The sequence below is a fragment of the Chanodichthys erythropterus genome, chromosome 16 (genome assembly GCF_024489055.1).
Source record: "Chanodichthys erythropterus isolate Z2021 chromosome 16, ASM2448905v1, whole genome shotgun sequence".
Classification (NCBI taxonomy): Eukaryota; Metazoa; Chordata; class Actinopteri; order Cypriniformes; family Xenocyprididae; genus Chanodichthys; species Chanodichthys erythropterus.
In genome coordinates, this window is record NC_090236.1 from 4,326,501 (window position 1) to 4,351,560 (window position 25,060).

General features: G+C 43.9%; 1 protein-coding gene across 1 annotated transcript in view; it reads left to right on the forward strand.

Annotated features, from left to right (window-relative positions):
* Positions 1-4,484: 4,484 nt before the first annotated feature.
* LOC137002642 (integrin beta-1-like) overlaps positions 4,485-25,060 on the forward strand; it is a 31,378-nt gene continuing 10,802 nt past the window's right edge. The window contains exons 1-6 of the mRNA XM_067362411.1: positions 4,485-4,581; positions 10,683-10,740; positions 11,732-11,817; positions 12,960-13,155; positions 13,329-13,499; positions 13,619-13,827. Of these exons, the coding sequence (XP_067218512.1) occupies positions 10,683-10,740; positions 11,732-11,817; positions 12,960-13,155; positions 13,329-13,499; positions 13,619-13,827 (720 nt within the window). The 5' untranslated portion in view covers positions 4,485-4,581. The remainder of the gene's footprint in view (positions 4,582-10,682; positions 10,741-11,731; positions 11,818-12,959; positions 13,156-13,328; positions 13,500-13,618; positions 13,828-25,060) is intronic.

The following is a 25,060-nucleotide window of genomic DNA, read 5'->3' on the forward strand; positions in this document are numbered from 1 at the left end:
GAGAACGTCATACATTAACGAGCTGTTAGCACTGCATTCAGCTGAGTGCTTTCAGTGCTGTACCTGCTCTTGCAGCGTGCATAGAGCTGGAGAATCCCCTTGCTGCCGGGAGGATAAGACACGTGGGAATAGTCAATCAGTTTTGTGATTGCATTGTTCTTCTATCTCAAGCTAGAGATAAAATGAACAGTGAAGAACAAGGAGAAGAGCCATCTTCAGAGAAGCGGTCTGGGAATGCAGCGAGGCAAGACTCTCGCTCTCATGGTGAGAGCATCCATCTTCAATGGAGGCAGCTTGTGGGGGTGGGGGCGGAGCCAGCAAATAACGCGCTCAGAGGCTCAGCATTTTGAAACAAATGCCAGTGAGAATAGTAAAATAAGCACTATATGCTCACCTAACAGAAGATGGCAGGGGATGAGCTGAAATTTGTGAGTGGCACAATCAACTGAAGAAGAGCAGGCAGTGTTATATTCGTCAAACTGTGGCAGGGGAAGCGCTGACACAAGTGCTTTCTGTGCTGCAGGCTGCTCGTGAACGAAGCGTTGATCGGGCTGCTTGCGCAAATATCAGAGCTACTTGAGAGCAGAGAGCTGATCCGGCTGCTGTAGAGTGGTGAGTTGGCCAGCTTGCAGCAAGCAGCGAGAGTGAGATAGCCTAGTCAGCTTCTTCCAGCTGCTTTTTGGCCTCTCAAAGCGGCTTCAAGTCAAGATAAATGATTGTCATTGCTGAAAGAGAACAACAAAACTTGCCCAATTGCTCCTCAAAACCAGCCCTAAACTAGCTCAATGGCATTTCAGGTGGGGGTCCCACTGTAAAAAAATTTCCGTTTTTGGTGGGGCTTCCCTGGTACAATTCGCATTCCATGGACTAAACATCACATTATTTTGGGTCAATTCCACCTGTGGACATGAAAAACAATCTGCAGCAACAGTGTAAAAGTAGCCCAATTCCGTGGGAAAACCGCGGACTTGGCAACACTGCATGGGTGAGACACCCACTTATATAGCCAGATGCCCCAGCCCTTTTAGCTTGCTCACCATAGGCTCATTGGTTCGTTTTATTACAGCTACACAAACCAATGGCTGTGCAGTTTCACTGCGTGATTGAAAAAGGCTTCAGAAATCTGAGAAAAGGAGTTTTCCCCATATACGTCTAGCCTAAAGGCATACGATGCGGTAAGAGTGTAGTATCGACAGGGAACGGAAGGGCATCAAAGTATTTTTCAGAGGGGGCATTTGTGAAGCGGTGCATGCTGAAGGTGTGTCAGCAGGTGTGTCCCGACCAGATAGGGTTTTAAAAATGTCAGCTTTTTAAGAAACACCATCACAGACCGAATTAAGTAGCTATCAGGAAATCTAACAATACAGCTGGCCAAAGAGACCCCCAGTTATCTGGCTTTTTCATTAGCTGTTAATGAAAGCACAGATAATGTGGATTCAGTGCAGCTATCCATTTTTATAAGAGGCGTGAAGCCTGACTTATCTGTCACTGAAGAGCTTTTGGATGTAGCTGCCATCCATGGGACGACAACGGGAAGGGACACACACCTCTGATAATGTGTCATTGCATAATCCATCAAGAAACTCTGTGTGGAAAGTTTCTGGAGCTGAATGATATAATGACCACAGTGACGAAAACAGTGAACTTCATTTGGGCGCATGGCCTGAATCACCACCAGTTCCAGGTGTTTTTGCAGGAGATGGACTCAAAGCATGGAGACGTGCAGTACCATACAGAAGTAAGGTGGCTGAGCTGAAGTGCAGTCCTCAAACGATTTTTTGAGCTTACGAAAGAAATGGGTCTTTTCATGCAAAGTAAAGGAAAACCCTTGCCTGAACTGTCAGATCCAAACTGGCTGTGTGATTTTGCTATGCTGTGAGACATCTTGCCCAAATGAATCAGAAGCTGCAGGGACGCAAACAAGTCATCACGCAGATGTCCTACATGATTGTAGCTTTCCAGTGTAAACTTCACCTTTGGAAGTCCCAACTGAAACTGGGATAATCTTACCCACTTTCCTGTTTGTCAGAGCATCTCAGCCTCAGCTGCCAGTGCTTCGGCTACCAAAGTAAGCCAGTTAATTAATGAGTTTGATCAGCGCTTCACTTACTTAAAAACACAGCTATCATCCTTTGCCATCTTTGCCAATCCTTTGACTTCCAATGTCAACAGGGCACCCCTCACCCTCAGATGGAGTTAATAGAGCTTCAAAGCGACAGTGGACTGAGAGCAAAGTTTAAGGATGCTGCAATCCTTTTTTTTACCGTCTTCTGCCACATGCTTTGATGCCACAGCTCCGACTTCATGCTGCTCAAGTTCTGTCAATGTTTGGGAGCACATCTGTGCACATCTGTTTTCAATTATGAATCTGAACAAGAAGCATCACCGATGCGTGATATCACTCCATGCTGTATTACGGATTGCTACAGCGCAAGACCTAAGACCAGACAGACATTGACACTCTGACCATGCTAAAATGGTGTCAGACATCTGGCCAGAAAACCAATATGTAAGTATTAAAAGTAAATAAATGAATTAATAAATTTAAAAAATGTATTTCAATCAAGAATAAGAACAGTTTAGTATGTATACATATATGTATAATTTGATGGTTGTGCTTACATTTTGTTATGTGTATTTTCAGAGCATGAGAATGGTGTGTGATATGGTATCTCAGGATAAAGAGGGATTTACTTGGTGTGTTCAAGGACAAGCAGCATCACCTCATCAACCCAAAACTCAACCAATATAGTTGTGAACTAAGACAACCCGCATTGTTGTTATTTTGAGTTAATACATACTACTCTGAACAGCGTACAGCTGTATGTTCATCAAGCGGCAACCCCCCCCCCTTTCTCTCGTGAAGCCAATACGAAAGTAACTTAAACTGCGATTCATCGACTGGCCGCTAGGGACAGGCTCCAAAAGAGAGCAGAATCTCATAGAGTCCCTCGTAAATTGGCCAAGTTTATAGCAGAAAAAAAAACATGTTTACAAGTTGGTTCAAATTGTGGTTTTGGTCTATACTGCTATTTTGGCCCTTCGTGACAACTCTGAGGGGGGTGAATTTTTTTATAACTTATCCGTTTAAATTATATTAAGCCTTAAAGTTCTGCATAATTAAGGGCATGGTCACTTGAGTGACAGATTGCGCTGCTGTCTGTGAGCTGTCACTTTACCTCAGCTGTCACTGAATTTGGCATCTCAGCCGTTTTTTTTCTCGATTATTTTATACAATTATAAAATATGGCTTGTGTGTCTGTGGAGATGTGAGATGTAGAGATTGCATCCTTTCTTGAAGAACGATGACAGAGAGCAGATCATTCAGAAGAAATGACATGTTTTTTGTTTTGCAATGGACACTCATATTTTACCCAAGTGCCACAGATTGGATTTATCTCACGTTCTCTATTTCATTATAAAGGTATGAAGTCCCATTTGATTTTCCATGTTGTTATTTGCACACACAACACTACTGGTGTTGGAGGATGTATATCTTAAAAAAACACCGTAGATTGACAGTAAACCTTTAGAACGTTCTGATGATAAAACTTATCTTCATTAATATTTTATCTAAGATAGATAGATAGCTCCTTTGCCTGCTAACATGGTCACGTCAATCTAGACGGGCATGGTTTCAACAACCAGTCATATCAGCTCACACCACCTCCCCGCCTCTTTGCTCATTTTCAGTTATCCGGGAGTGACGTGCGGTGACGCGCAGCTAAGATGGCCGCGGCCTCATTTTCGCTTCAAAACTGCTGTTCAGAACTCTATGGGTGACGTCACGGACGCTACGTCCATATTTTTTTTTACAGTCTATGATATTCATGCAGCCAAATGTTTACTGTAATTAAACCATTTCTCATTTGTTGAATGTATGCTCTCTGCAAGGCTATGTTCAGCCATTTGTTTTTGTAAATGCCATCTGTCACACGTTCTTAGCAGCTCACAATTATTAGTTGTTCCATAGTTCTGCCACTCTCAAATGGGACAAAAAATGTTTTTAACAAACAAAGTTAATGTAATGACTTGTGTTTGATGATATTTGGCTTTGTCATTTACTCTGATTGATGAAATAATGTTGGTTTCTTAACTTGATCAATTAAAAGGATTTATGGTAAAATAATAGAGCAATAACATATGTTTACATCTATGCAAATGTGAATACAATATTTTTAACTTAAATAAGTAATAATCAAATAAAGACACAGTTATTTAACAATATGTTTAAGATTAGTAACATTTATACAGTCTTGCGGTTACAACCGGCCCTTTGATGGCAGCCACAATGCTGAAGTGGCCCTGAGTGAAAATATGTTTTAACTCTCTGGACTCTGGACTCTCTCCCTACATGTAGCCATTTATTTGCCTCAGTATCCACGATTTGTTTGTTGTATCGGCAAAGGAATTGTGTGTTTTAGTATTTTGAAATCAGCTATTGATTCAAAGTGGCCCACTGAAACAAAGGCTTCATGGACGAGAAACTGGACTGTTGGACCCAACGCTGTCAGAGGTTTATTTCCCTAACTAACGTGGTTTTGAAAGAGCGTAAACAATCGCTGGGGAACACGTGTTAAGGTAAGGATCATGAAAAATATCACTTTTTACTTTGATTCTTGGAGAAATGTTAATTTTGTATTCCAAAAAACCCAGAAGAGGAGTAGTGTTTTTTTAGCCATGTGTTCCCTGATTTGACTAAGATAATGTCCTATGACATTAATAACACACAGTCATACCTCACATTTGAATTTTAAAGCTGCCGTGTTTTTTTTAATGCAAACTGCTAAAAAAAAATGACTGTATGAAACTGATTTTAATGACTGACAACTATTGTAGTCCTTTTATAACAGTTTGCTTGCAACTTACATTTTGAAAATTCCTTAGCAACTTTACACTTTTTGGATTGTCATAACTGACTGAACAGCTCCATTGGCACAACAAAAATTTTACTTTTCTATTGCCAGAAAAAGTGCAAATTGCAAAATAAGGTCAAACAATAATGCAAACAATGGAAAAACATGATCAAATAAACAAATGTACAATACATTTGACTAATTTATCAAAAAGGAATAATACATTATTATTTATAATATTAAATTTTTAAGTGATACGCCATCATGGGACCAAGACAAATCACTCACTGTCCTTCATGGTGATGAACGAATGCCACCAGTGTTCTGAAAGAGGCACTGTTTACGTATCTTCAAGTGTTCACAGGTCTGATGTTTTTGTGTAGATAGAGTTACGGTTGAGTCTACTGCAGTTCACTCACCCGTCCCGTCTCTACAGCAGATATTCTTCTGCTTTAAACAAAGAAATATGAGTGTGTTGTCACATATCTTCTGCTTCAAAACAGCTGGAGTTTTGCCTCTGCTGTGTGTATTTCTCAAGCTGGATTGTGAAAAGTATCTCATCTGTGACTGAAGTGTTTTTTAAGTAACCCGATTGTTTGTTTGTACTTGCTGCCAATAAGGCCAAATCAGCACTTTTTGACATTGGTGTCTGTACACTTGATAGACTGAAGCAAATTTGGACCTAATATTGGTTTTGTCAAAAATGCTCCACAAGTGCCCCTATTATGCCTTTTTAAATGTTCCTAATATTGTTTTGGGAGTCTCCTACGACAGGTTTACATGCATGCAAGGTTTAAAAACACTTTTATTTTCTCAGAATATACATTTAATTTCACCTCAGTTCTCAATGATTGGTAAACGATTCGTTAGAAGCAGTTCAAAGAATCAGTCTCTAAACCCCTCCTTTCCGTGAGATTACGCTGCTCTGATTGGTCACATGGCCCAATCCTTTGTTATTGGTTTACTGCCCACACCATGCACCCATTGCTATAACTGAATGACAGCTATTAATTCGCAAGACATTGTATACAATGTATGGACAGAAAAGATAAAATCAATTTTACCATATCAATTCGAGCCCGAGTCCAATGATGAATAGTCTGAAATAGTCGATCAACCAGAAACCAATTCACAATCACGACTGGAGTTCGACTTTTCTCTATGGTAAGTGTTCTCAATGGTAGTTTGTGTTATTTATAAGACGTGATAGCTGTTATACTTTATGTAGGTGCATAAAGTATCTGTACCTTTGGGCACTGCATCAGAATGCCATGCGAAGCTGAAAACCTCTAAACATAAGATAAACATTTAGGCCAGATGTGTACAGATACTTTTTCGTCATAACTATTAACAAACGATTAAAAAATGGCTATATGTTTGACATTACAATAGGTGTTTGCTGTTTACAGAGAGAATACTTAAACTAGTTAGCGCGGACTAGCATCTTAAAGGGATAGTTCACCCAAAAATGAAAATTTGATGTTTATCTGCTTAGCCCCCGCACATCCAAGATGTAGATGACTATGTTTCTTCAGTAGAACACAAATGATAATTTTTAACTCCAACCGTCGCGGTCTGTCAGCCAAATAACGCATGTCAATGGGAGCTCTATCGATAGAGGGTATGCACGTGACGTCATCGTCGACCGTTACGACTGCGTTCACGCCCACTGAGTGGCACAAAGACTGAGCGGCAGCATTGGTTTTCAGCGTGAATGCCGCGAAAAACACACAAAGCACATCCAAAATGGGAAAGAGCTTTGTGACTGACTGTACAAATAGCTTTGACACAAAACCTGAGGTATATATTTAAAGACTGCTGAAAGCTACAGAAAAAAGAAGCAAATGGATCACTGCAATTCACAGAAACAACTGGACTCCAGCAGAGAAACATGGATTTGCATTATCATTTTGTGTCAAAATGTTGGATTTTGAGGTAAAATCATACCGTATATATTGTATTTTTATATATTATGTTGACAAATCATCAATTAAATATTTTCCATCTTATATTCTGCATAAGTGGGTGTTTTTAAATAAACACTGACAAAAAATATACTACAAAACTATGTTTTAGGGCTGGACAATATGACGACATAACATTGATATAAGTTATTATGCGGATTTAAACCTACCTATATTGTAGTTATATAAAATATTCACAGGCAGATTTGCTTTATGTGTTTCCTCTGTGTCGAAATCAGGCACATATAAATGTCAGGAAACACGATTCCTGGCTGCATATCAATATCCATGGATTAGGTTTATTTGACAAGTTGTAAGAAACACTTTCGAGCCCAACCCTTAGTGTAATCGTTTGTTCTCGCGTTTTCGTAGTTTCCCCTATTAAATCCAGTCATGCAGCAGGTTCTTTTGCCACTCGGTCCAGCTGAGGGAGCGTGTTCCAGCGGGAAAGTGACGTCGATGCATACCCTTTATAAGAGTAAAAAAAAACTTGCTTAGACAAATCAGAACGGCAGTGATGTCTCACGCATATACTTCAATGAGCGTGAGACATCACTGCTGTTGTCAGAGCGCGATCAGACCTCACTAAGCGAATGCTGAACGCAGTTGGACATAGTGGTGTTTTAGAGGTAAAAATTATATAAATACTGTTCGGTTTCTCGCACAAACCGATCGTTTCATGTCTTAGCACATCAATGTGTCGTCACAAGCCGCAGGGTTTAATTTGGATTTGTCTAAGCAAGTTTTTTTGACTCTTATTGATAGAGTTCCAATTCACATGCATTATTCGAGGTTGGAGTTAAAAATCATCATTTGTGTTCTACTGAAGAAACAACATCACCTACATCTTGGATGCGCTGGGTAAGCAGATAAACATCACATTTTCATTTTTGGGTGAACTATCCCTTTAACATCCTTTTACAATACAGATATAGCTCCACTCTACTGTAACAATAAAAACGCAGAGGGAAAAAAAAGTTTGTTTTGTATGTTATAAACTCCCACATTAGTCGAGCACAAATGTGAATAGCTGATAATGCATAACACTTTGTAAACGAAAGTCGTGCTCCATCCTTGATCATTACTCCAAGTTATAAGACAGACAAGCTGCATTAATCGACACATTTTTAGACAATATTGGACCCACATCTGAATGGCAGAACTACAGAAATATGAGTTAGCCTGTTAGCAGGAGACATACAGACTAGGGTGTACATTACACAACATAACATACAAAACAACAAATTTTGAACGATTGCTAGAAAATATAAACATCAATTATTAATCATACTTACAGGTTGAGATTCAGAGGAGCAAGCTGGTCCAAATAAACTGGGCATTGATCCATATTTTACCACCAAGCATTTTGTGAGTCCCGCCTTAAACTCCTGAGGTTCGAGAAGCAGTCGTCAGTAAAATGACGGGAACACACGAAAAAAATTGTACCGCTGTGGTATTGTTGAAAAATGGATTTTCCCTGGCATCTGCGCGCGCAATAAGTGGGCGGACAATATGCTAATGTATCGTTGTGACGTCACAAAGTAACAGCTTAGGATTCGTTTTACAAACGACTCGTTTAATTGACTCAGAGTCGACTCTTAATTTTGAGAGACAATAATTTTATAAACGGTGCACTTTCAGATTTAAAACTTTGCATGATGTTTTCATTCACTTAGAGCTATGTTACACACTACATGAAAGGTAATTTTCAAAAACCCATAATAGGGACACTTTCATTAAATAGTTAATAAAGAACCACACCATTATAACCTCACTGGTGAGAAATGTCATGTAGCTCTTAAGTTTTACTGATTAATGTGTGTGTCAATACTATGTGTGTGTATCTGACTCAAAAAGTGAGAGAGAGAAAGTGGGAGAAAGAGAGTATGACATTTCAGGATATAATAAATCGTATTTTGTAGCAAAAACCATGACAATAATTTGCCGTTTTTATCCTATTGTTTAATATATTTATTTGCTTGGCCTGTGTCGTTGTGGGTTTTGTTTCTTTTGCAGTTTTGTTATGTGGTCAAGACGTGCCTAGAACTACTTTAGCTGTGTGTTTCCCTGAAAATAATTGGACACCTTAGAACGTTCTTCAACCAATCAGATTCAAGCATTCAACAGCCCCGTAGTATTTTATATATATATATATATATATATATATATATATATATATATATATATATACACACACAAACCCGATTCCAAAAAAGTTGGGACACTGTATTGTGAATAAAAAAGGAATGCAATAATTTAAAAATCTCATAAACTTATATTTTATTCACAATAGAATATAGATAACATATCAAATGTTGAAAGTGAAATATTTTGAAATGTCATGCCAAATATTGGCTCATTTTGGATTTCATGAGAGCTACACATTCCAAAAAAGTTGGGACAGGTAGCAATAAGAGGCCGGAAAAGTTAAATGTACATAAGGAACAGCTGGAGGACCAATTTGCAACTTATTAGGTCAATTGGCAACATGATTGGGTATAAAAAGAGCCTCTCAGAGTGGTAGTGTCTCTTAGAAGTCCAGATGGGCAGAGGATCACCAATTCCCCCAATGCTGTGGCGAAAAATAGTGGAGAAATATCAAAAAGGAGTTTCTCAGAGAAAAATTGCAAAGAGTTTGAAGTTATCATCATCTACAGTGCATAATATCATCCAAAGATTCAGAGAATCTGGTACAATTTCTATGCGTAAGGGTCAAGGCCGGAAAACCATACTGGATGCCCGTGATCTTCGGGCCCTTAGACGGCACTGCATCACATACAGGAATGCTACTGTAATGGAAATCACAACATGGGCTCAGGAATACTTCCAGAAAACATTGTAAGTGAACACAATCCACCGTGCCATTTGCCGTTGCTGGCTAAAACTCTATAGGTCAAAAAAGAATCTAAGAATCTAAACATGATCCAGAAGTGCAGGCGTTTTCTCTGGGCCAAGGCTCATTTAAAATGGACTGTGGCAAAGTGGAAAACTGTTCTGTGGTCAAACAAATCAAAATGTGAAGTTCTTTTTGGAAAACTGGGACGCCATGTCATCCGGACTAAAAAGGACAAGGACAACCCAAGTTGTTATCAGCGCTCAGTTCAGAAGCCTGCATCTCTGATGGTATGGGGTTGCATGAGTGCGTGTGGCATGGGCAGCTTACACATCTGGAAAGGCACCATCAATGCTGAAAGGTATATCAAAGTTCTAGAACAACATATGCTCCCATCCAGACGTTGTCTCTTTCAGGGAAGACCTTGCATTTTCCAACATGACAATGCCAGACCACATACTGCATCAATTACAACATCATGGCTGCATAGAAGGATCCGGGTACTGAAATGGCCAGCCTGCAGTCCAGATCTTTCACCCATAGAAAACATTTGGCGCATCATAAAGAGGAAGATGCGACAAAGACCTAAGACAGTTGAGCAACTAGAAGCCTGTATTAGACAAGAATCAATGGGATAACATTCCTATTCCTAAACTTGAGCAACTTGTCTCCTCAGTCCCCAGATGTTTGCAGACTGTTATAAAAAGAAGAGGGGATGCCATACAGTGGTAAACATGGCCTTGTCCCAACTTTTTTGAGATGTGTTGATGCCATGAAATTTAAAATCAACTTATTTTCCCCTTAAAATGATACATTTTCTCAGTTTAAACATTTGATATGTCATCTATGTTGTATTCTGAATAAAATATTGAAATTTGAAACTTCCACATCATTGCATTCTGTTTTTATTCACAATTTGTACAGTGTCCCAACTTTTTTGGAATCGAGATATATATATATATATATAATTTATAATTATTTTATAGTTTTCCTGGGTGATTTTGACTCTTGTTCTTGTGCTGTTTTCAGATGGACGTGTGGTTGCTCTTGATTTCAGTTCTGCTTGGACTCAGCAAGGCACAAATAGGTTTGATTGAAAATTTGATTGATTGATAATTTATTTCACACACTTCATTTTAAAGGCAAAATTAACAATAATTAAGAAAAGTTAATGTGTGTAAAAAGGGGGAAAACCCAAAGAAGCTCGCAAGCTCATAGGTAATAACTTTAAGGGTTAGTTCACACAAAAATTACATTTCTGTCATTAAGTACTCACCCTCATGTCGTCCCAAACCCGTAAGACCTTTGTTCATCTTAGGGACACAAATTAAGAAATTTTTTATGAAGTCCTAGCGTATCTGAACCACACATAGGCAGCAACATCATTGTACCTTTTGGGGTCCAGAAAGCTAATGATACCAAATCTCACTTTTTTCTCATTCTTTTTTATTTCATTAAGAAGTATATTTTAAATAAGCTGTTTTCCTTACAAAAAATTTCTAATTTAAGTAAAAAACAATCAGCTTGAGGGAAGCTCCATTCACTGAGAACACACACCGTATACCAGAGCCTGATAAAATCCTTACAATACTGTGCAGATCATCTGTTAGACATTTGTAATGATTTTCATTAAAAGAATATCTCAAATAAGGCACTGTGGAATTCAAGAAAAGAACCAAAAGAAAACTGTACAATTGTATTGTACTATATTGTATTGTATTGTGTCATTAATTCAGAATAATAGGAAGGCGGGATATATTTATCTAGTGATCTGCTACAGTTCTTCATGGTTTATTCTGGGAGAACTGGCCTCATGGTTTGCATTAAGGCTTTAGAGAAGGCAGTAAGGATGCCATCATTAATACAGTTCACATGACCTCCCCACAGCATATGGCCACTCCAGAACATCTCTGTGTCTATTTTAGAATGACAGTCTCATGAGAGAGAATCATATGGTATCATATGTTTGCCGACAGTTAGTTATTAAATGCTCTTTGCTTTGGATTCCCTGTGTTAGTGTTGGGAGGGAATTGAGAATGATGATGATGATGATGAATGTTTGTGCTCTGTGTGTGCAGATGTTAATGAATGCACCAAGGCCTCGGCCCAGTCCTGTGGCGAATGCATTCAGGCCGGAGAAAAGTGTGGCTGGTGTACAGACGAGGTGAGTTCAGACAAAACCATTACAGAAGGAAATGGCTGCTTTTGCAGTGATGTGCATTTAGGGAAAAATGTTATGGGGGAAACCATTTCCTGTGGTCAGATTATTTTGTTTATCCAAATCTGTAGAGGACATCCTGTGATTCTGACAACAATTCTGTGCTGAAAACTTGTGTTTGGGTGAGCGAAGTATCCAAAGGATAGTGTTCTGAAATGTCTCGAGTGACATCATCTCCTGTCCCACATTTATTCGCCTGTGGTTGATTATTACCCAGAGTTTCTTGAGTCATTTTAGTGGATCTTGAGCACATGCACAATATTGCCAAACGTTTTGGGATGCCTGCCTTTATGTGCACATGAACTTTAATGACATCCAATTCAGGTGTAAACAGGGCCTTTATTAATTTCACATCACCTCTTTTCTCACAATGTCTGAAACTGTTCAATAAAGGATCCGGTCTCTCTAACCCCTCCTTTCTGAGAGCGTTCTCTGCTCTGATTGGTCTGATGGCCCAGTCTAGAAACGAAACATCCAAATTTCAGCTCCGGAGGCTTCCTTTGCACTTGATACATTGTGATAAGTAATATGATACATTGTCAAAAGTAATGATGGTGTCAGTTTTACCTTAACAATCTGAGTCCTCAACCTTTGCAAGTGCATGCAAAGTGGATTTGCTTTCGCAGCACAGAAAACAGTGTCTATGACATGTCGACAGCACAAACCAAACCCTTCTAGGCCTCAGAAGGGTCAAAGTAGTTGTTTGTGGGCAGCCAATGAAGACCATAGGCTGGCATTATGCAAATGTATTATAAACCTGCAAAGGTTTGAGCAGGAAGTGAGACTGGAATTACTATTGACTCATTTCAGGCAGTTCACAATCTTTTTTTCTTTTGGGAGACTTAATTTATCTTACACTTTGACCATTGAAACTTTGCAGACCGTTTGCTATTACACACTACATGAAAGGCAATTTCCAAGAAGATATAATAGGGACACTTGAACACATTACCATGCATGGATATACTCAAAATCGCTTTATTTTTTAAGTACTGCTGGAGCCACCTGGTACTATTTTTGTTCAATTGATCATAATCTCTCTTCTCTTTCCTTTTTATTCCCTCAACTTTCTGAAATGGGATAAGCAGAAATCCACACGCTGTGACGAGCTTGATGCTCTGATTAAGAAGGGCTGTTCTAACGGCAGCATAGAAAATCCTCGGGGAAGAGTTAGAGTCAACAAGAACCAACCTGTAACAAATCGTGCAAAGGATGGAGTAAAACTGAAACCAGACCAGATCACCCAGATTCAGCCACAGAAACTCACCCTAGACCTCCGATCAGGTACTGGTTACTCCCACCTCAACTCCTGGAACACTAAAATGATTAAATGATTTAGGTCATCACCTAATAAGGTTGGATGTCAAGTGAAGTGATGGCCTCCTTCTAGAAATAATCAGTTCACTCCCCTGAAAAGCTTCAGTCTAATCCCATGATCTTCTGTCATTCCAACTCAGGCGAAGCTCAGACGTTTCATCTGAAATTCAAGAGAGCTGAGGATTATCCCATAGATCTCTACTACCTGATGGATCTCAGCTACTCTATGAAAGATGATTTAGAGAATGTCAAAAACCTGGGAACCCACCTAATGAGAAAAATTCAAACAATCACATCTGACTTCAGGATTGGTAAGGAGCCTTAGAGAATCCATGCTGGATTTGTCTTTAATTGTATTATTGAAGTGCAATGTTATTTATGCTGCTAATTTCATAACACTTTCCCTTTTAATGTTTGTAAATGCTTCTAGGTTTCGGCTCCTTTGTAGGGAAAACTGTCATGCCATATCCCTGTACATCAGACCAGAACTGCACTAGCCCATTCAGCTTTAAAAATGTGCTGAGTCTGACTGAGGATGGATCTCAGTTCAATAACCTTGTTAGCAAGCAGAAGATCTCAGGAAACCTGGACCCTGCAGAGGGAGGTTTCGATGCCATCATGCAAGTGGCTGTCTGCGCGGTTTGTCATTTTTTATTTGATTAACTTTAAAATATATGTATATGTATTATATGTATATACACACACATAGGGGCGCAGGAGACATTTTCAAAGTGAGGGGGACCAAACTGCGTTCCGGGGGGGGGGGGGCTTTATGACAACGGGCGGTGCACCTATGCGCCAAACACGTCTTTCCCATGGTCTTTCCGCGCTCGTGGGCAAAGGAGTTTCTCTGAAAGGCTCGCGCGAGACTGAACGGAACGCGGGAAATTAAGTATACCAGTGCCAGGTTGCATAAAGCACCTTAAGTTTTTCCCTTAAGTATGACACTTAAGGCGTGATTTCCCCTTAACTAAGGGAATGACTTAAGGGTGTTGCATATAATCTCTTAAACTGTTCTCTTAGGTAAGGGAAACCGTTAAGTGTTTAACGACAGCATCCCAGGTTTTGCCGTTAAAAAATTCTATTGTAGAATTTTTATAAAGATAAAAATTATAAAGATATTTTTAATATTCTCTCATCATTTATGTCCATTTATTGAAAGACATCAATATGATTACGGCTGTGTCGGAAGCTCAAATGTGCTGCGCGCAAGAACCAATGAGGTTTGTTTTTGCGTGTGATGCAAGCACGTTTTCGCTTCCGTTGACCATATAAGATATGTTATAAGATATGTTATATTTCATCAATGTTTATGTGAATAAACCGCTAAAGTACAATTTGTCTATCATATAAAGCGGCCGATCGTGGCACGTTATACGACTTGGATTGAACCTGCTCACTCTGTGTAACACTTAAGGTGAAGTTTTACGAACCTTACGATATACTTAGGGAAATGAAGGTTAAGGGGCTTTATGCAACACTTACGCATTACTTAAGTGAAAAATATATATACTTAAGGGAAATTCTTAGGGTTTATGACGTTTCGCCTAAAGAAACCCTTAAGTAACACTTAACGGTTATTTTCTGCAACACCCTTAAGTTTAAGGGAAACATAAGGGCGATCTTAAGGGAAAATTATACTTAAGGTGCTTTATGCAACCGGGCACTGGGCCTTAACCGCTCTAAATTGTAATGGACTGGAGCTCACGTTCACATCGGGAACATGGGAGCACCGTGATGCGACCGCAAAAGGCACTTTCACTTTCACGATCAAAGTGCACGCCACTGATGATAAGCATTGTAAATGCAGTATTACAGTATACACATACCAATGAAACGCACAGATCTCCTCTCGTGCGTCCTCCACTGGATGAGGCAATATCACTTTTGTTTCTATTTCAGATATCTCTTTTATAGATGCCATCAATGCTTTTGCCTTTCAAGATGTAATTGACGAAATCAAAACAGTCCATAATCCTCACGAAAACTTCAGTCAAGCCAGCTCGCGCGTCAATCTGGAGTGGGGGTTCAATCTTCAACTGGCTGGCGGCAGCAGCCACTGACAGGTCACATGACCTGGTGGCCAGTCTTGATTCTGGCAGGTCTGTCAGCGGTGGCTGGCAGAGTGTAACGCGTTCCTTATTTCTATCGTTGCATGAAAATACATAATTGTATTATTATTAATATAATCTTATGACTCTATTCTTTTGTATAATTCACGTTTTAGATGGGTTTATCTCAATTAAAGCAGTAAAATGACCGTGATCTCAACTGGTGGAAAATGACGCTCAGCCCAGCCAGCCACTGCTGAGACGCGAGTATAACGCGCTCTCTAATCACTCTCGCTGCATCGAAATACATAATTTTATTATTATTAATATCATATTATGACTCTATTCTTTTGTATAATTTACGTTTTAGATGGGTTTGTCTCAATTAAAGCAGTAAAATGACCGTGATCTCAACTGGTGGAAAATGACGCTCAGCCCAGCCAGCCACTGCTGAGACGCGAGTATAACGCGCTCTCTAATCACTCTCGCTGCATCGAAATACATAATTTTATTATTATTAATATCATATTATGACTCTATTCTTTTGTGTAATTTACGTTTTAGATGGGTTTATCTCAATTAAAGCAGAAAATGACCGTGATCTCAACTGGTGGAAAATGACGCTCAGCCCAGCCAGCCACTGCTGAGACGCGAGTATAACGCGCTCTATAATCACTTTCGCTGCATGGAAATACATAATTTTATTATTATTAATATAATATTATGTCTATATTGTTTTGTATGATTGACGTTTTAGATGGGTTTATCTCAATTAAAGCAGTAAAATGACCGTGATCTCAACTGGTGGAAAATGACGCATAGCCCAGCCAGCCACTGCTGAGACGCGAACGCGTTCTCTAATCACTTTCGCTGCATGAAAATACATAATTTTATTATTATTAATATCATATTATGACTCTATTCTTTTGTATAATTTACGTTTTAGATGGGTTTATCTCAATTAAAGCAGTAAAATGACCGTGATCTCAACTGGTGGAAAATGACGCTCAGCCCAGCCAGCCACTGCTGAGACGCGAGTATAACGCGCTCTATAATCACTTTCGCTGCATGGAAATGCATAATTTTATTATTATTAATATAATATTATGTCTATATTGTTTTGTATGATTGACGTTTTAGATGGGTTTATCTCAATTAAAGCAGTAAAATGACCGTGATCTCAACTGGTGGAAAATGACGCTCAGCCCAGCCAGCCACTGCTGAGACGCGAGTATAACGCGCTCTATAATCACTTTCGCTGCATGGAAATACATAATTTTATTATTATTAATATAATATTATGTCTATATTGTTTTGTATGATTGACGTTTTAGATGGGTTTATCTCAATTAAAGCAGTAAAATGACCGTGATCTCAACTGGTGGAAAATGACGCATAGCCCAGCCAGCCACTGCTGAGACGCGAGTATAACGCGCTCTCTAATCACTCTCGCTGCATGGAAATACATAATTTTATTATTATTAATATAATATTATGTCTATATTGTTTTGTATGATTGACGTTTTAGATGGGTTTATCTCAATTAAAGCAGTAAAATGACCGTGATCTCAACTGGTGGAAAATGACGCTCAGCCCAGCCAGCCACTGCTGAGACGCGAGTATAACGCGCTCTCTAATCACTCTCGCTGCATTGAAATACATAATTTTATTATTATTAATATAATATTATGTCTATATTGTTTTGTATGATTGACGTTTTAGATGGGTTTATCTCAATTAAAGCAGTAAAATGACCGTGATCTCAACTGGTGGAAAATGACGCTCAGCCCAGCCAGCCACTGCTGAGACGCGAGTATAACGCGCTCTCTAATCACTCTCCCTAATTTGTATGCATACTGCTAATAGTTGTGACGATTTTATGTTTTGTAATAACACGAGTTATGCAATAATATATAGCATAAAAATGGCAATTAAAACTTGAATTATTCTAATAATACGACCCTTTCTCAACATTAATCCTAAATCTGGATACAATCATTTTAGCGGCTGTGGGGAAGTTTAGGTCTCATTTCTTGATTTCATTTTAAAAAGGTGTGTTTGATGTAAATATTTAGATACATTGACTTTGTTCATTTCTTTTAAGGTCACGGGCAGCATAAGCAACATGACCACCTGTAAATCTGCTCATATTCTGAGAAAACTTGTTTCACAAATATGTTTCACATATTTACAATTTTTGGAGGGGACTTGCATGTTTAAAAAGTTGTTGTTGAGTGTTAGCTTGTAAGTAAGTGTAAGATAAAAATTTTGTGGAATGCAGCAACTTTGATTTACCTAATTATTCATGCCTCTTTTTTTAATGTTAAAAATAATAAAATACATGTTTACATTTTTTAATGTTAATGTAAACAACAGGCGTTTGGGTAACATTTATTTGTCCATTTCTCATTAATTATATATATGGGAGGATGTACAGTTTGTACAGTATAAATAAAAATCATGAGTCCCAGTGCATGTGTGTATGAAATATGATACTCAAAAGTATGTGCATGTTTTTTGTTGTTGAGCATCATATTTATACATCAGGCTTTTATAGCTCAATTTTTTGAAAATCAATCATAATAGAATGTTCCCCGAAAGCATGCTGTGTTATATTTGACACTTACATTAACACGAAAAAAGTAGTTTATTAGTAATAGTAATTTTTAGCATTAAAAATTGTGTATAAATATGAATAATCAAGTTGCTTCAGTACAGTACATTTTTGCCTTACACATACTTCATATGTAGGCTATGTACTGTCAATCAGAGGACAGAAAGCATTAAGTAGATTGTATATATATTTGAGGTAAACCCATCTGAAACGCCAACCATACAACAGAATATAGTCATAAGATTAGCTGTATTAATAATAATAAAATTATGTATTTCCATGCAGCGAGAGTGATTAGAGAGCGCGTTATAATCGCGTCTCAGTAGTGGCTGGCTGGGCTATGCGTCATTTTCCACCAGTTGAGATCACGATCATTTTACTGCTTTAATTGAGATAAACCCATCTAAAATGTCAATCATACAAAACAATATAGTCATAATATTATATTAATAATAATAAAATTATGTATTTCAATGCAGCGAAAGTGATTAGAGAGCGCGTTATACTCGCGTCTCAGCAGTGGCTGGCTGGGCTGAGCGTCATTTTCCACCAGTTGAGATCACGGTCATTTTCTGCTTTAATTTAGATAAACCCATCTAAAACGTCCACCATAAAAAACGTCTCGGTTACGTATGTAACCCTCGTTCCCTGAAGGAGGGAACGGAGACGTACGTCAGTAGTGACCGACGAATTGGGATATCGCTTAGAGAGCCCTATCATCTTCGTGTAAACTAAAACAAGCCAATGGAATTGGCGTGCGATATTTGCATAATGCGCACCGCCCCCGACAGGTGTATATAAATAGGAAGCAGATGCAATCGCACTCTGTTTTTCGCTGAGGAGACAACTGGTGTCCGCACTACAGCGAGGGTACAGAAACTGTGGCGACGGGACGTACGTCTCCGTTCCCTCCTTCAGGGAACGAGGGTTACATACGTAACCGAGACGTTCCCTTTCAGTCGGTCACGTTCGACGTACGTCAGTAGTGACCGACGAATTGGGATCCCAACTAAAGCGCCACAGTTACGAAACCCCTTCCAGTGCCCAGCGCAAGCTCAGCCGCCCATAGCACCGGCTGGCGGTGAAGGGGGCGAGCTTACACCGAGAGAGTCTACTGCTGTCTAACCACTACCCACTAAGTAAACTAGACACACTGGGAAAGCGAACCCGTAAGGGACGCTGCGGAGACCACTACCTACCCAATGGGGGAGGAGTTTACGTGGGAAATACACACATGGACTGGCCCGGGGGGGCAGTACGCATATGGAGTCCCTGGGATGGCTCCACCTGGTTAGGGGGAGACTCATCTGACAGGTGACAGCAGAGCTGGCTCTGCTAAGGGAAAGACACGGACTCGGCCCGTAGGGAGTTTTAAACCGTGGAAAATACACATATGGGACCGCTCACGTAGAGGGGTCACGACATATGGGCCCCAGCCAACAGACAGCGTCAGCGACGGATGTAGGCCTGGCATCAGACACTCCGCAATGTCCGAGCCGAAAGGGGGAGGCGGAGGAACTCGACAGGGTTCGCCAAGCAGGGAACACGACTGGAGTGGAAGTATGCACGTATCCGGCCAGTGGCGGGAATGGCATTGCAAGCCGACACTTAGAGTGGGTACAACACGTCTACCGACTAGTGGATGCGAGTACACGTGAGGATACCGGCTCTACACGTAGGCTATAAAACCTAGCGAACGTGTTTGGTGTCGCCCAGCCCGCAGCTCTACAGATATCTGTCAGCGAGGCGCCATGAGCCAGCGCCCAGGAAGAGGCCACCCCTCTGGTGGAGTGGGCTCTCAACCCGAGCGGGCAAGGCACGCCCTGGGATTCGTACGCCAAGGCGATGGCATCCACTATCCAGTGGGCCATCCTCTGCTTGGAGACAGCCTTTCCCTTCTGCTGGCCTCCGTAACAGATGAAGAGCTGATCTGAGGTCCTGAAGCTTCGCGTTCTGTCCACGTAAACGCGCAGAGCGCGGACGGGACAGAGCAAAGCTAGGGCTGGGTCTGCCTCCTCCGAGGGCAGCGCTTGCAGGTTCACTACCTGATCTCTGAAGGGAGTGGTAGGAACCTTGGGCACGTATCCAGGCCGGGGTCTCAGGATGACGTGAGAATCACCGGGCCCGAATTCTAGGCACGTTTCGTCGACCGAAAATGCATGCAGATCCCCTACCCTCTTCAGGGAAGCCAATGCAACCAGAAGAACCGTCTTAAGAGACATTAGTTTCAGGTCGACTGATTGCAAAGGTTCGAATGGATGACCCCGGAGAGCTGTGAGAACCAGGGTCAAATCCCAAGAGGGTACGGAGGAAGGGCGAGGAGGAATCAGTCTCCTGGCCCCCCTCAGGAATCTGACGATCAGATCGTGTTTCCCCAGGGACTTACCCTCAACTGCATGGTGATGTGCGGCAATAGCGGCAACATACACCTTGAGGGTGGAGGGAGACAGCCTTCGCTCCAACCCATCTTGCAGAAAGGAAAGCACGGATCCGACCGAACATGATCGGGGGTCCTCTCGGCGAGAGGCGCACCATTCGACGAACAGGTTCCACTTCAACGCGTAGAGATTCCTAGTGGAAGGAGCTCTAGCGGAAGTGATGGTGTCTACGACCGCTTGCGGGAGATCACTCAGAACCTCCGCATCCCGTCCAGGGACCACACGTGGAGGTTCCACAGATCGGGACGCGGGTGCCACAGGGTGCCCCGTCTCTGAGTCAGGGGGACCTTCCTCAGAGGAATCGGCCAGGGAGGTGCTGTCGCGAGGAGAATGAGGTCTGAGAATCAGGTCCGAGTGGGCCAGTACGGAGCCACTAACAGAACCTGCTCCCCGTCCTCCCTGACCTTGCACATGAGTTGTGCGAGAAGGCTCACTGGGGGAAACGCATGTTTGCGCAGACCCGGGGGCCAGCTGTGTGCCAGGGCATCCGTGCCGAGCGTGCCGCCGGTCAGGGAATAAAACCACTGGCGGAGGGCAGTTTCCGGGGAGGCAAACAGGACTACCTGGGCCTCGCCGAAACGCTGCCAAATCAGCTGGACCGCCTGGGGTGGAGCCGCCACTCGCCCGCAAGTAGATGCTGCCGTGACAGCTCGTCGGCTGCACGGTTGAGCACACCTGAGACACGAGTGGCCCGAAGGGACCTCAGATCCTTCTGACTCCACAACAAGAGATGGCGGGCGAGTTGCAACATGCGACGGAAGCGTAGACCACCTTGACGGTAGGTGTACGCAACGGCCGCAGTGCTTAGTGAGCGGACTAGAACGTGCTTGCCTGACAACAGCTCCTTGAAGCAGGCCAGCGCAAGACGAACCGCTAGCAACTCGAGGCAATTGGTATGCCAATGCAGCTGAGGCCCCGTCCAAAGACCTGTCACTGCATGCCCGTTGTACGTGGCCCCCCATCCCGTGGCAGAGACATCTGTGGAGACCACAGCGTGCCTGGACACTCGTTCGAGGGGTACTCCGGCCCACAGGAACGAAGGGTCCAACCACCGGACAAGGGTGCGACGGCAGCTCGGTGTCACGGGGACACGGAGCGTGCCGCACTGCCACGCCCATCTCGGGACCCGGCCGCGGAGCCAGTGTTGAAGCGGTCTCATATGAAGCAATCCGAGCGGCGTTACCGCGGCTGCAGATGCCATATGCCCCAGGAGCCTCTGAAAATCTTTCAGTGGAGCCGCTGTCCTGCACTTGAGCGAGCTCAGGCAGTTCAACACCGACTGGACGCGCACCTCGGTGAGACGCGCAGTCCGTGCGACCGAGTCTAGCTCGAGACCGAAACAAGAGATCCTCTACCCGGGGGCGAGTTTGCTCTTGTCCCAGTTGACCTGAAGACCCAACCGGCTGGGAGCTACAACCATGTCGGGTAGGACTTTGTACTGACATGCCCGACCCTCGAACACAGACCGACCTAGGAAGGGTCTGCGTCGAGGCAGAATCGAGACATGAAAGCACGCGTCCTTCAGGTCTATTGCTGCAAACCAATCCTGGGGACGGTCCAGGATTGGCCGTAGCCCACCGCCCTTTTTCGGTACAATGAAGTAGGGGCTGTAGAACCCTGACTTCATATCGGCTGGAGGGACCAGCTTGATTGTATCCTTCGCCAGGAGGACAGCAACCTCCACCCGGAGAACAGGTGCACTGTCCAACGACACCTGAGTGAAGTGGACAGCCCTGAAGACCGGGGGACGCCGGGCGAACTGAATCGCATAGCCGAGTCTGATAGTACGAATGAGCCCACTGGACAGGCTGGGGAGCGCTATCCACGCTTCCAGACACTGAGCCAGCGGGACCAAGGGCACCACAGACGCACCGGGGGTGGGGCAGCAAGGCAGAGAGGGACCCGACTTGGACGGCTTGAGGGCGGCCCGGAGTGGGGTCGGACTCTGCGAGGCAGCAGTGTGCATGGGAGACGGCGCACGGGACGCGGTCTGCACCATCACACTGCCACCTGCTGGCGAATGGGGAGGGAGCTGTCAGCGGCGAGGCGGAGTCTGGCACACTGGCAGACACCCCCTGTTGTGACCTGGAGTTTGAGGAAACTGCTCTTTTTGTGGCAAAGTGGGTACCGCTGGACTCCGGAGAGCCAGCGGCGGTAGATGGACAGCCGCCACAAAATCCCCCCCGGCCCTCCTCCGGGGGTGGGAGAGCAGATGGAATACTCTCCCAGAGGGCAGGAACCTTCCGCTCCAGGTCGCCCGTCTCAGGGCCGAGTTTTCCCCGACCGCTTGCCACCTGGCTGGCAGAGACGGGCTGGGCACCACGTCCGCGCCCGGCACCCTGCTGTTTGGCTGGTGTAGGCTGCTGCTTTGCCAACTTAGCAGGGGCGGAGGAAGACGCAGGCTATCAGATCTCGGGATCAGATATCAGGCTCGGGATCTGACTCGGGCAACGCTACCGTCCCGGGCGGCAGCGCGTCCGAATCCTCCCCCGAGGACTCAGGCTCACCTTCCGATGCAGCGATCAACATCCGATCCGCCGCCAGCACACCAAAGGTAACGGCTGGACAGTCCGTAGAGGGCCCAGCGGAAACCAACGGTGGCACGATGGGTTGCGGTGCTGATGAGGCGGCAGGGGCCCGAGGAGCGTTTGCGGGCGCCCTCGGCGACGAGCGGGCTGAGGCTGAGCCACGGGCGGCTGGGTGGAGGCAGCAGCGGACCGCCGTGGCATGACATGTCTGATAGCCTCAGCCTGCTTCTGTGCAGCGGAGGACTGTTGGGCACAGCTCTCCACCGCGTCGCCGAAAAGGCCGACCGGAGACACGGGGGAATCCAGGAACCGATGTTTGTCGGTCTCCCTCATGTCTGCCAAGGTCAGCCAGAGGTGGCGTTGCTGGGCTACCAGAGTAGACATCGCCTGGCCAACAGAACGCGCTGTCACCTTCGTTGCCCGGAGGGCAAGGTCAGTGGCCGCGCGCAGCTCCCCAAGCAGCTGTTGGTCAGGACCTTCCTGGGGCATCTGCGACAGCGCTTTTGCCTGATAGACCTGCAAAAGGGCCATCGCGTGCAGGGCAGAGGCAGCCTGCCCACAGGCACTGTAAGCTTTCTCAGTCAGACCGGCTGAGAATTCACAGGCCTGGGACGGGAGACGCGGCTCACCGCGCCAGCCAGCGGCCGTTGGACACAACTGCGTCGCAACAGACCGCTCGACAGGCGGGATCTTCGCGTACCCCCTGGCTAGCCCGCCGTCCAGGGAGGTGAAGGCGGACGAGGGACCAGGCCCTGTACGAGCCCCATGCGGAGCTTGCCAAGACCTGGTCACCTCATCGTGTACTTCCGGGAAGAAAGGCATTGGGGCGGGACGCTGGATTTGACCAGCGCGACCCCCCGCCAAGTACCAATCGTCCAACCGAGATGGGCCGGGACAGGGTGGAGGGTTCCACTCAAGCCCGACGCACAAGGCGGCCCGGGAGAGCACAGCCGTGAGCTCGGGATCTGACTCGGGCAACGCTACCGTCCCGGGCGGCAGCGCGTCCGAATCCTCCCCCGAGGACTCAGGCTCACCTTCCGATGCAGCGATCAACATCCGATCCGCCGCCAGCACACCAAAGGTAACGGCTGGACAGTCCGTAGAGGGCCCAGCGGAAACCAACGGTGGCACGATGGGTTGCGGTGCTGATGAGGCGGCAGGGGCCCGAGGAGCGTTTCCGCTCGGCGGGGAAGCCCTGACTGTAATCCTCTGGTCACCCTTCCTATACAGCGCCGTACCGTCATTCCGGTTCCCGGGGCCGGAAAAAACGGTCGTACGCGGCATAGGAGAGGGGACCCCCGCTTCCTGAGACTTCAGGAAGGAGAGTCTCGACCTCAGCATCGCGATAGTCATGTTCCCGCAATGGGAACATGAACCATCCACAAAAGCTGCTTCAGCGTGCAGAATGCCCAAACACGAGATGCAACGATTGTGCCCATCAGCAGGGACCAGGGAACGACCGCACCCATTAACGCACAGACGAAATGACATACTGTCAGGGTTCGTCTGTAAAGCTCTTTTAGAAGGGGAAGTCAACTCACTCGTGCTGAAGCACCCAGGGAGCGACGCGATGTGTCAGGTACACCACTCCCTGACACACCGAGGAACCGGCCCAAATCGCTACACACGCACACACTCTTTGTGTTGCTGTGAAAACAGCAGTTTTCGAGCTTATAGCTCAGCTCCTCGGAGACTCGCGACCTCGCTGAACGTGCCCTTTCACCAGCACTGAAAGCTCGCTGTAAATCCTCTTCTGAGGCAATGTTTTAGAATAAAACAAACGAAGAAAGGAGTCTTCTAAAACAGGACACCAGTGAATGGCTCCGAAGCGAAAGACAGAGTGCGATTGCATCTGCTTCCTATTTATATACACCTGTCGGGGGCGGTGCGCATTATGCAAATATCGCACGCCAATTCCATTGGCTTGTTTTAGTTTACACGAAGATGATAGGGCTCTCTAAGCGATATCCCAATTCGTCGGTCACTACTGACGTACGTCGAACGTGACCGACTGAAAGGGAACAATATAGTCATAATATGATATTAATAATAATAAAATTATGCATTTTCATGCAGCGAAAGTGATTAGAGAACGCGTTCGCGTCTCAGCAGTGGCTGGCTGGGCTGAGCGTCATTTTCCACCAGTTGAGATCACAGTCATTTTACTGCTTTAATTGAGATAAACCCATCTAAAATGTCAATCATACAAAACAATATAGTCATAATATTATATTAATAATA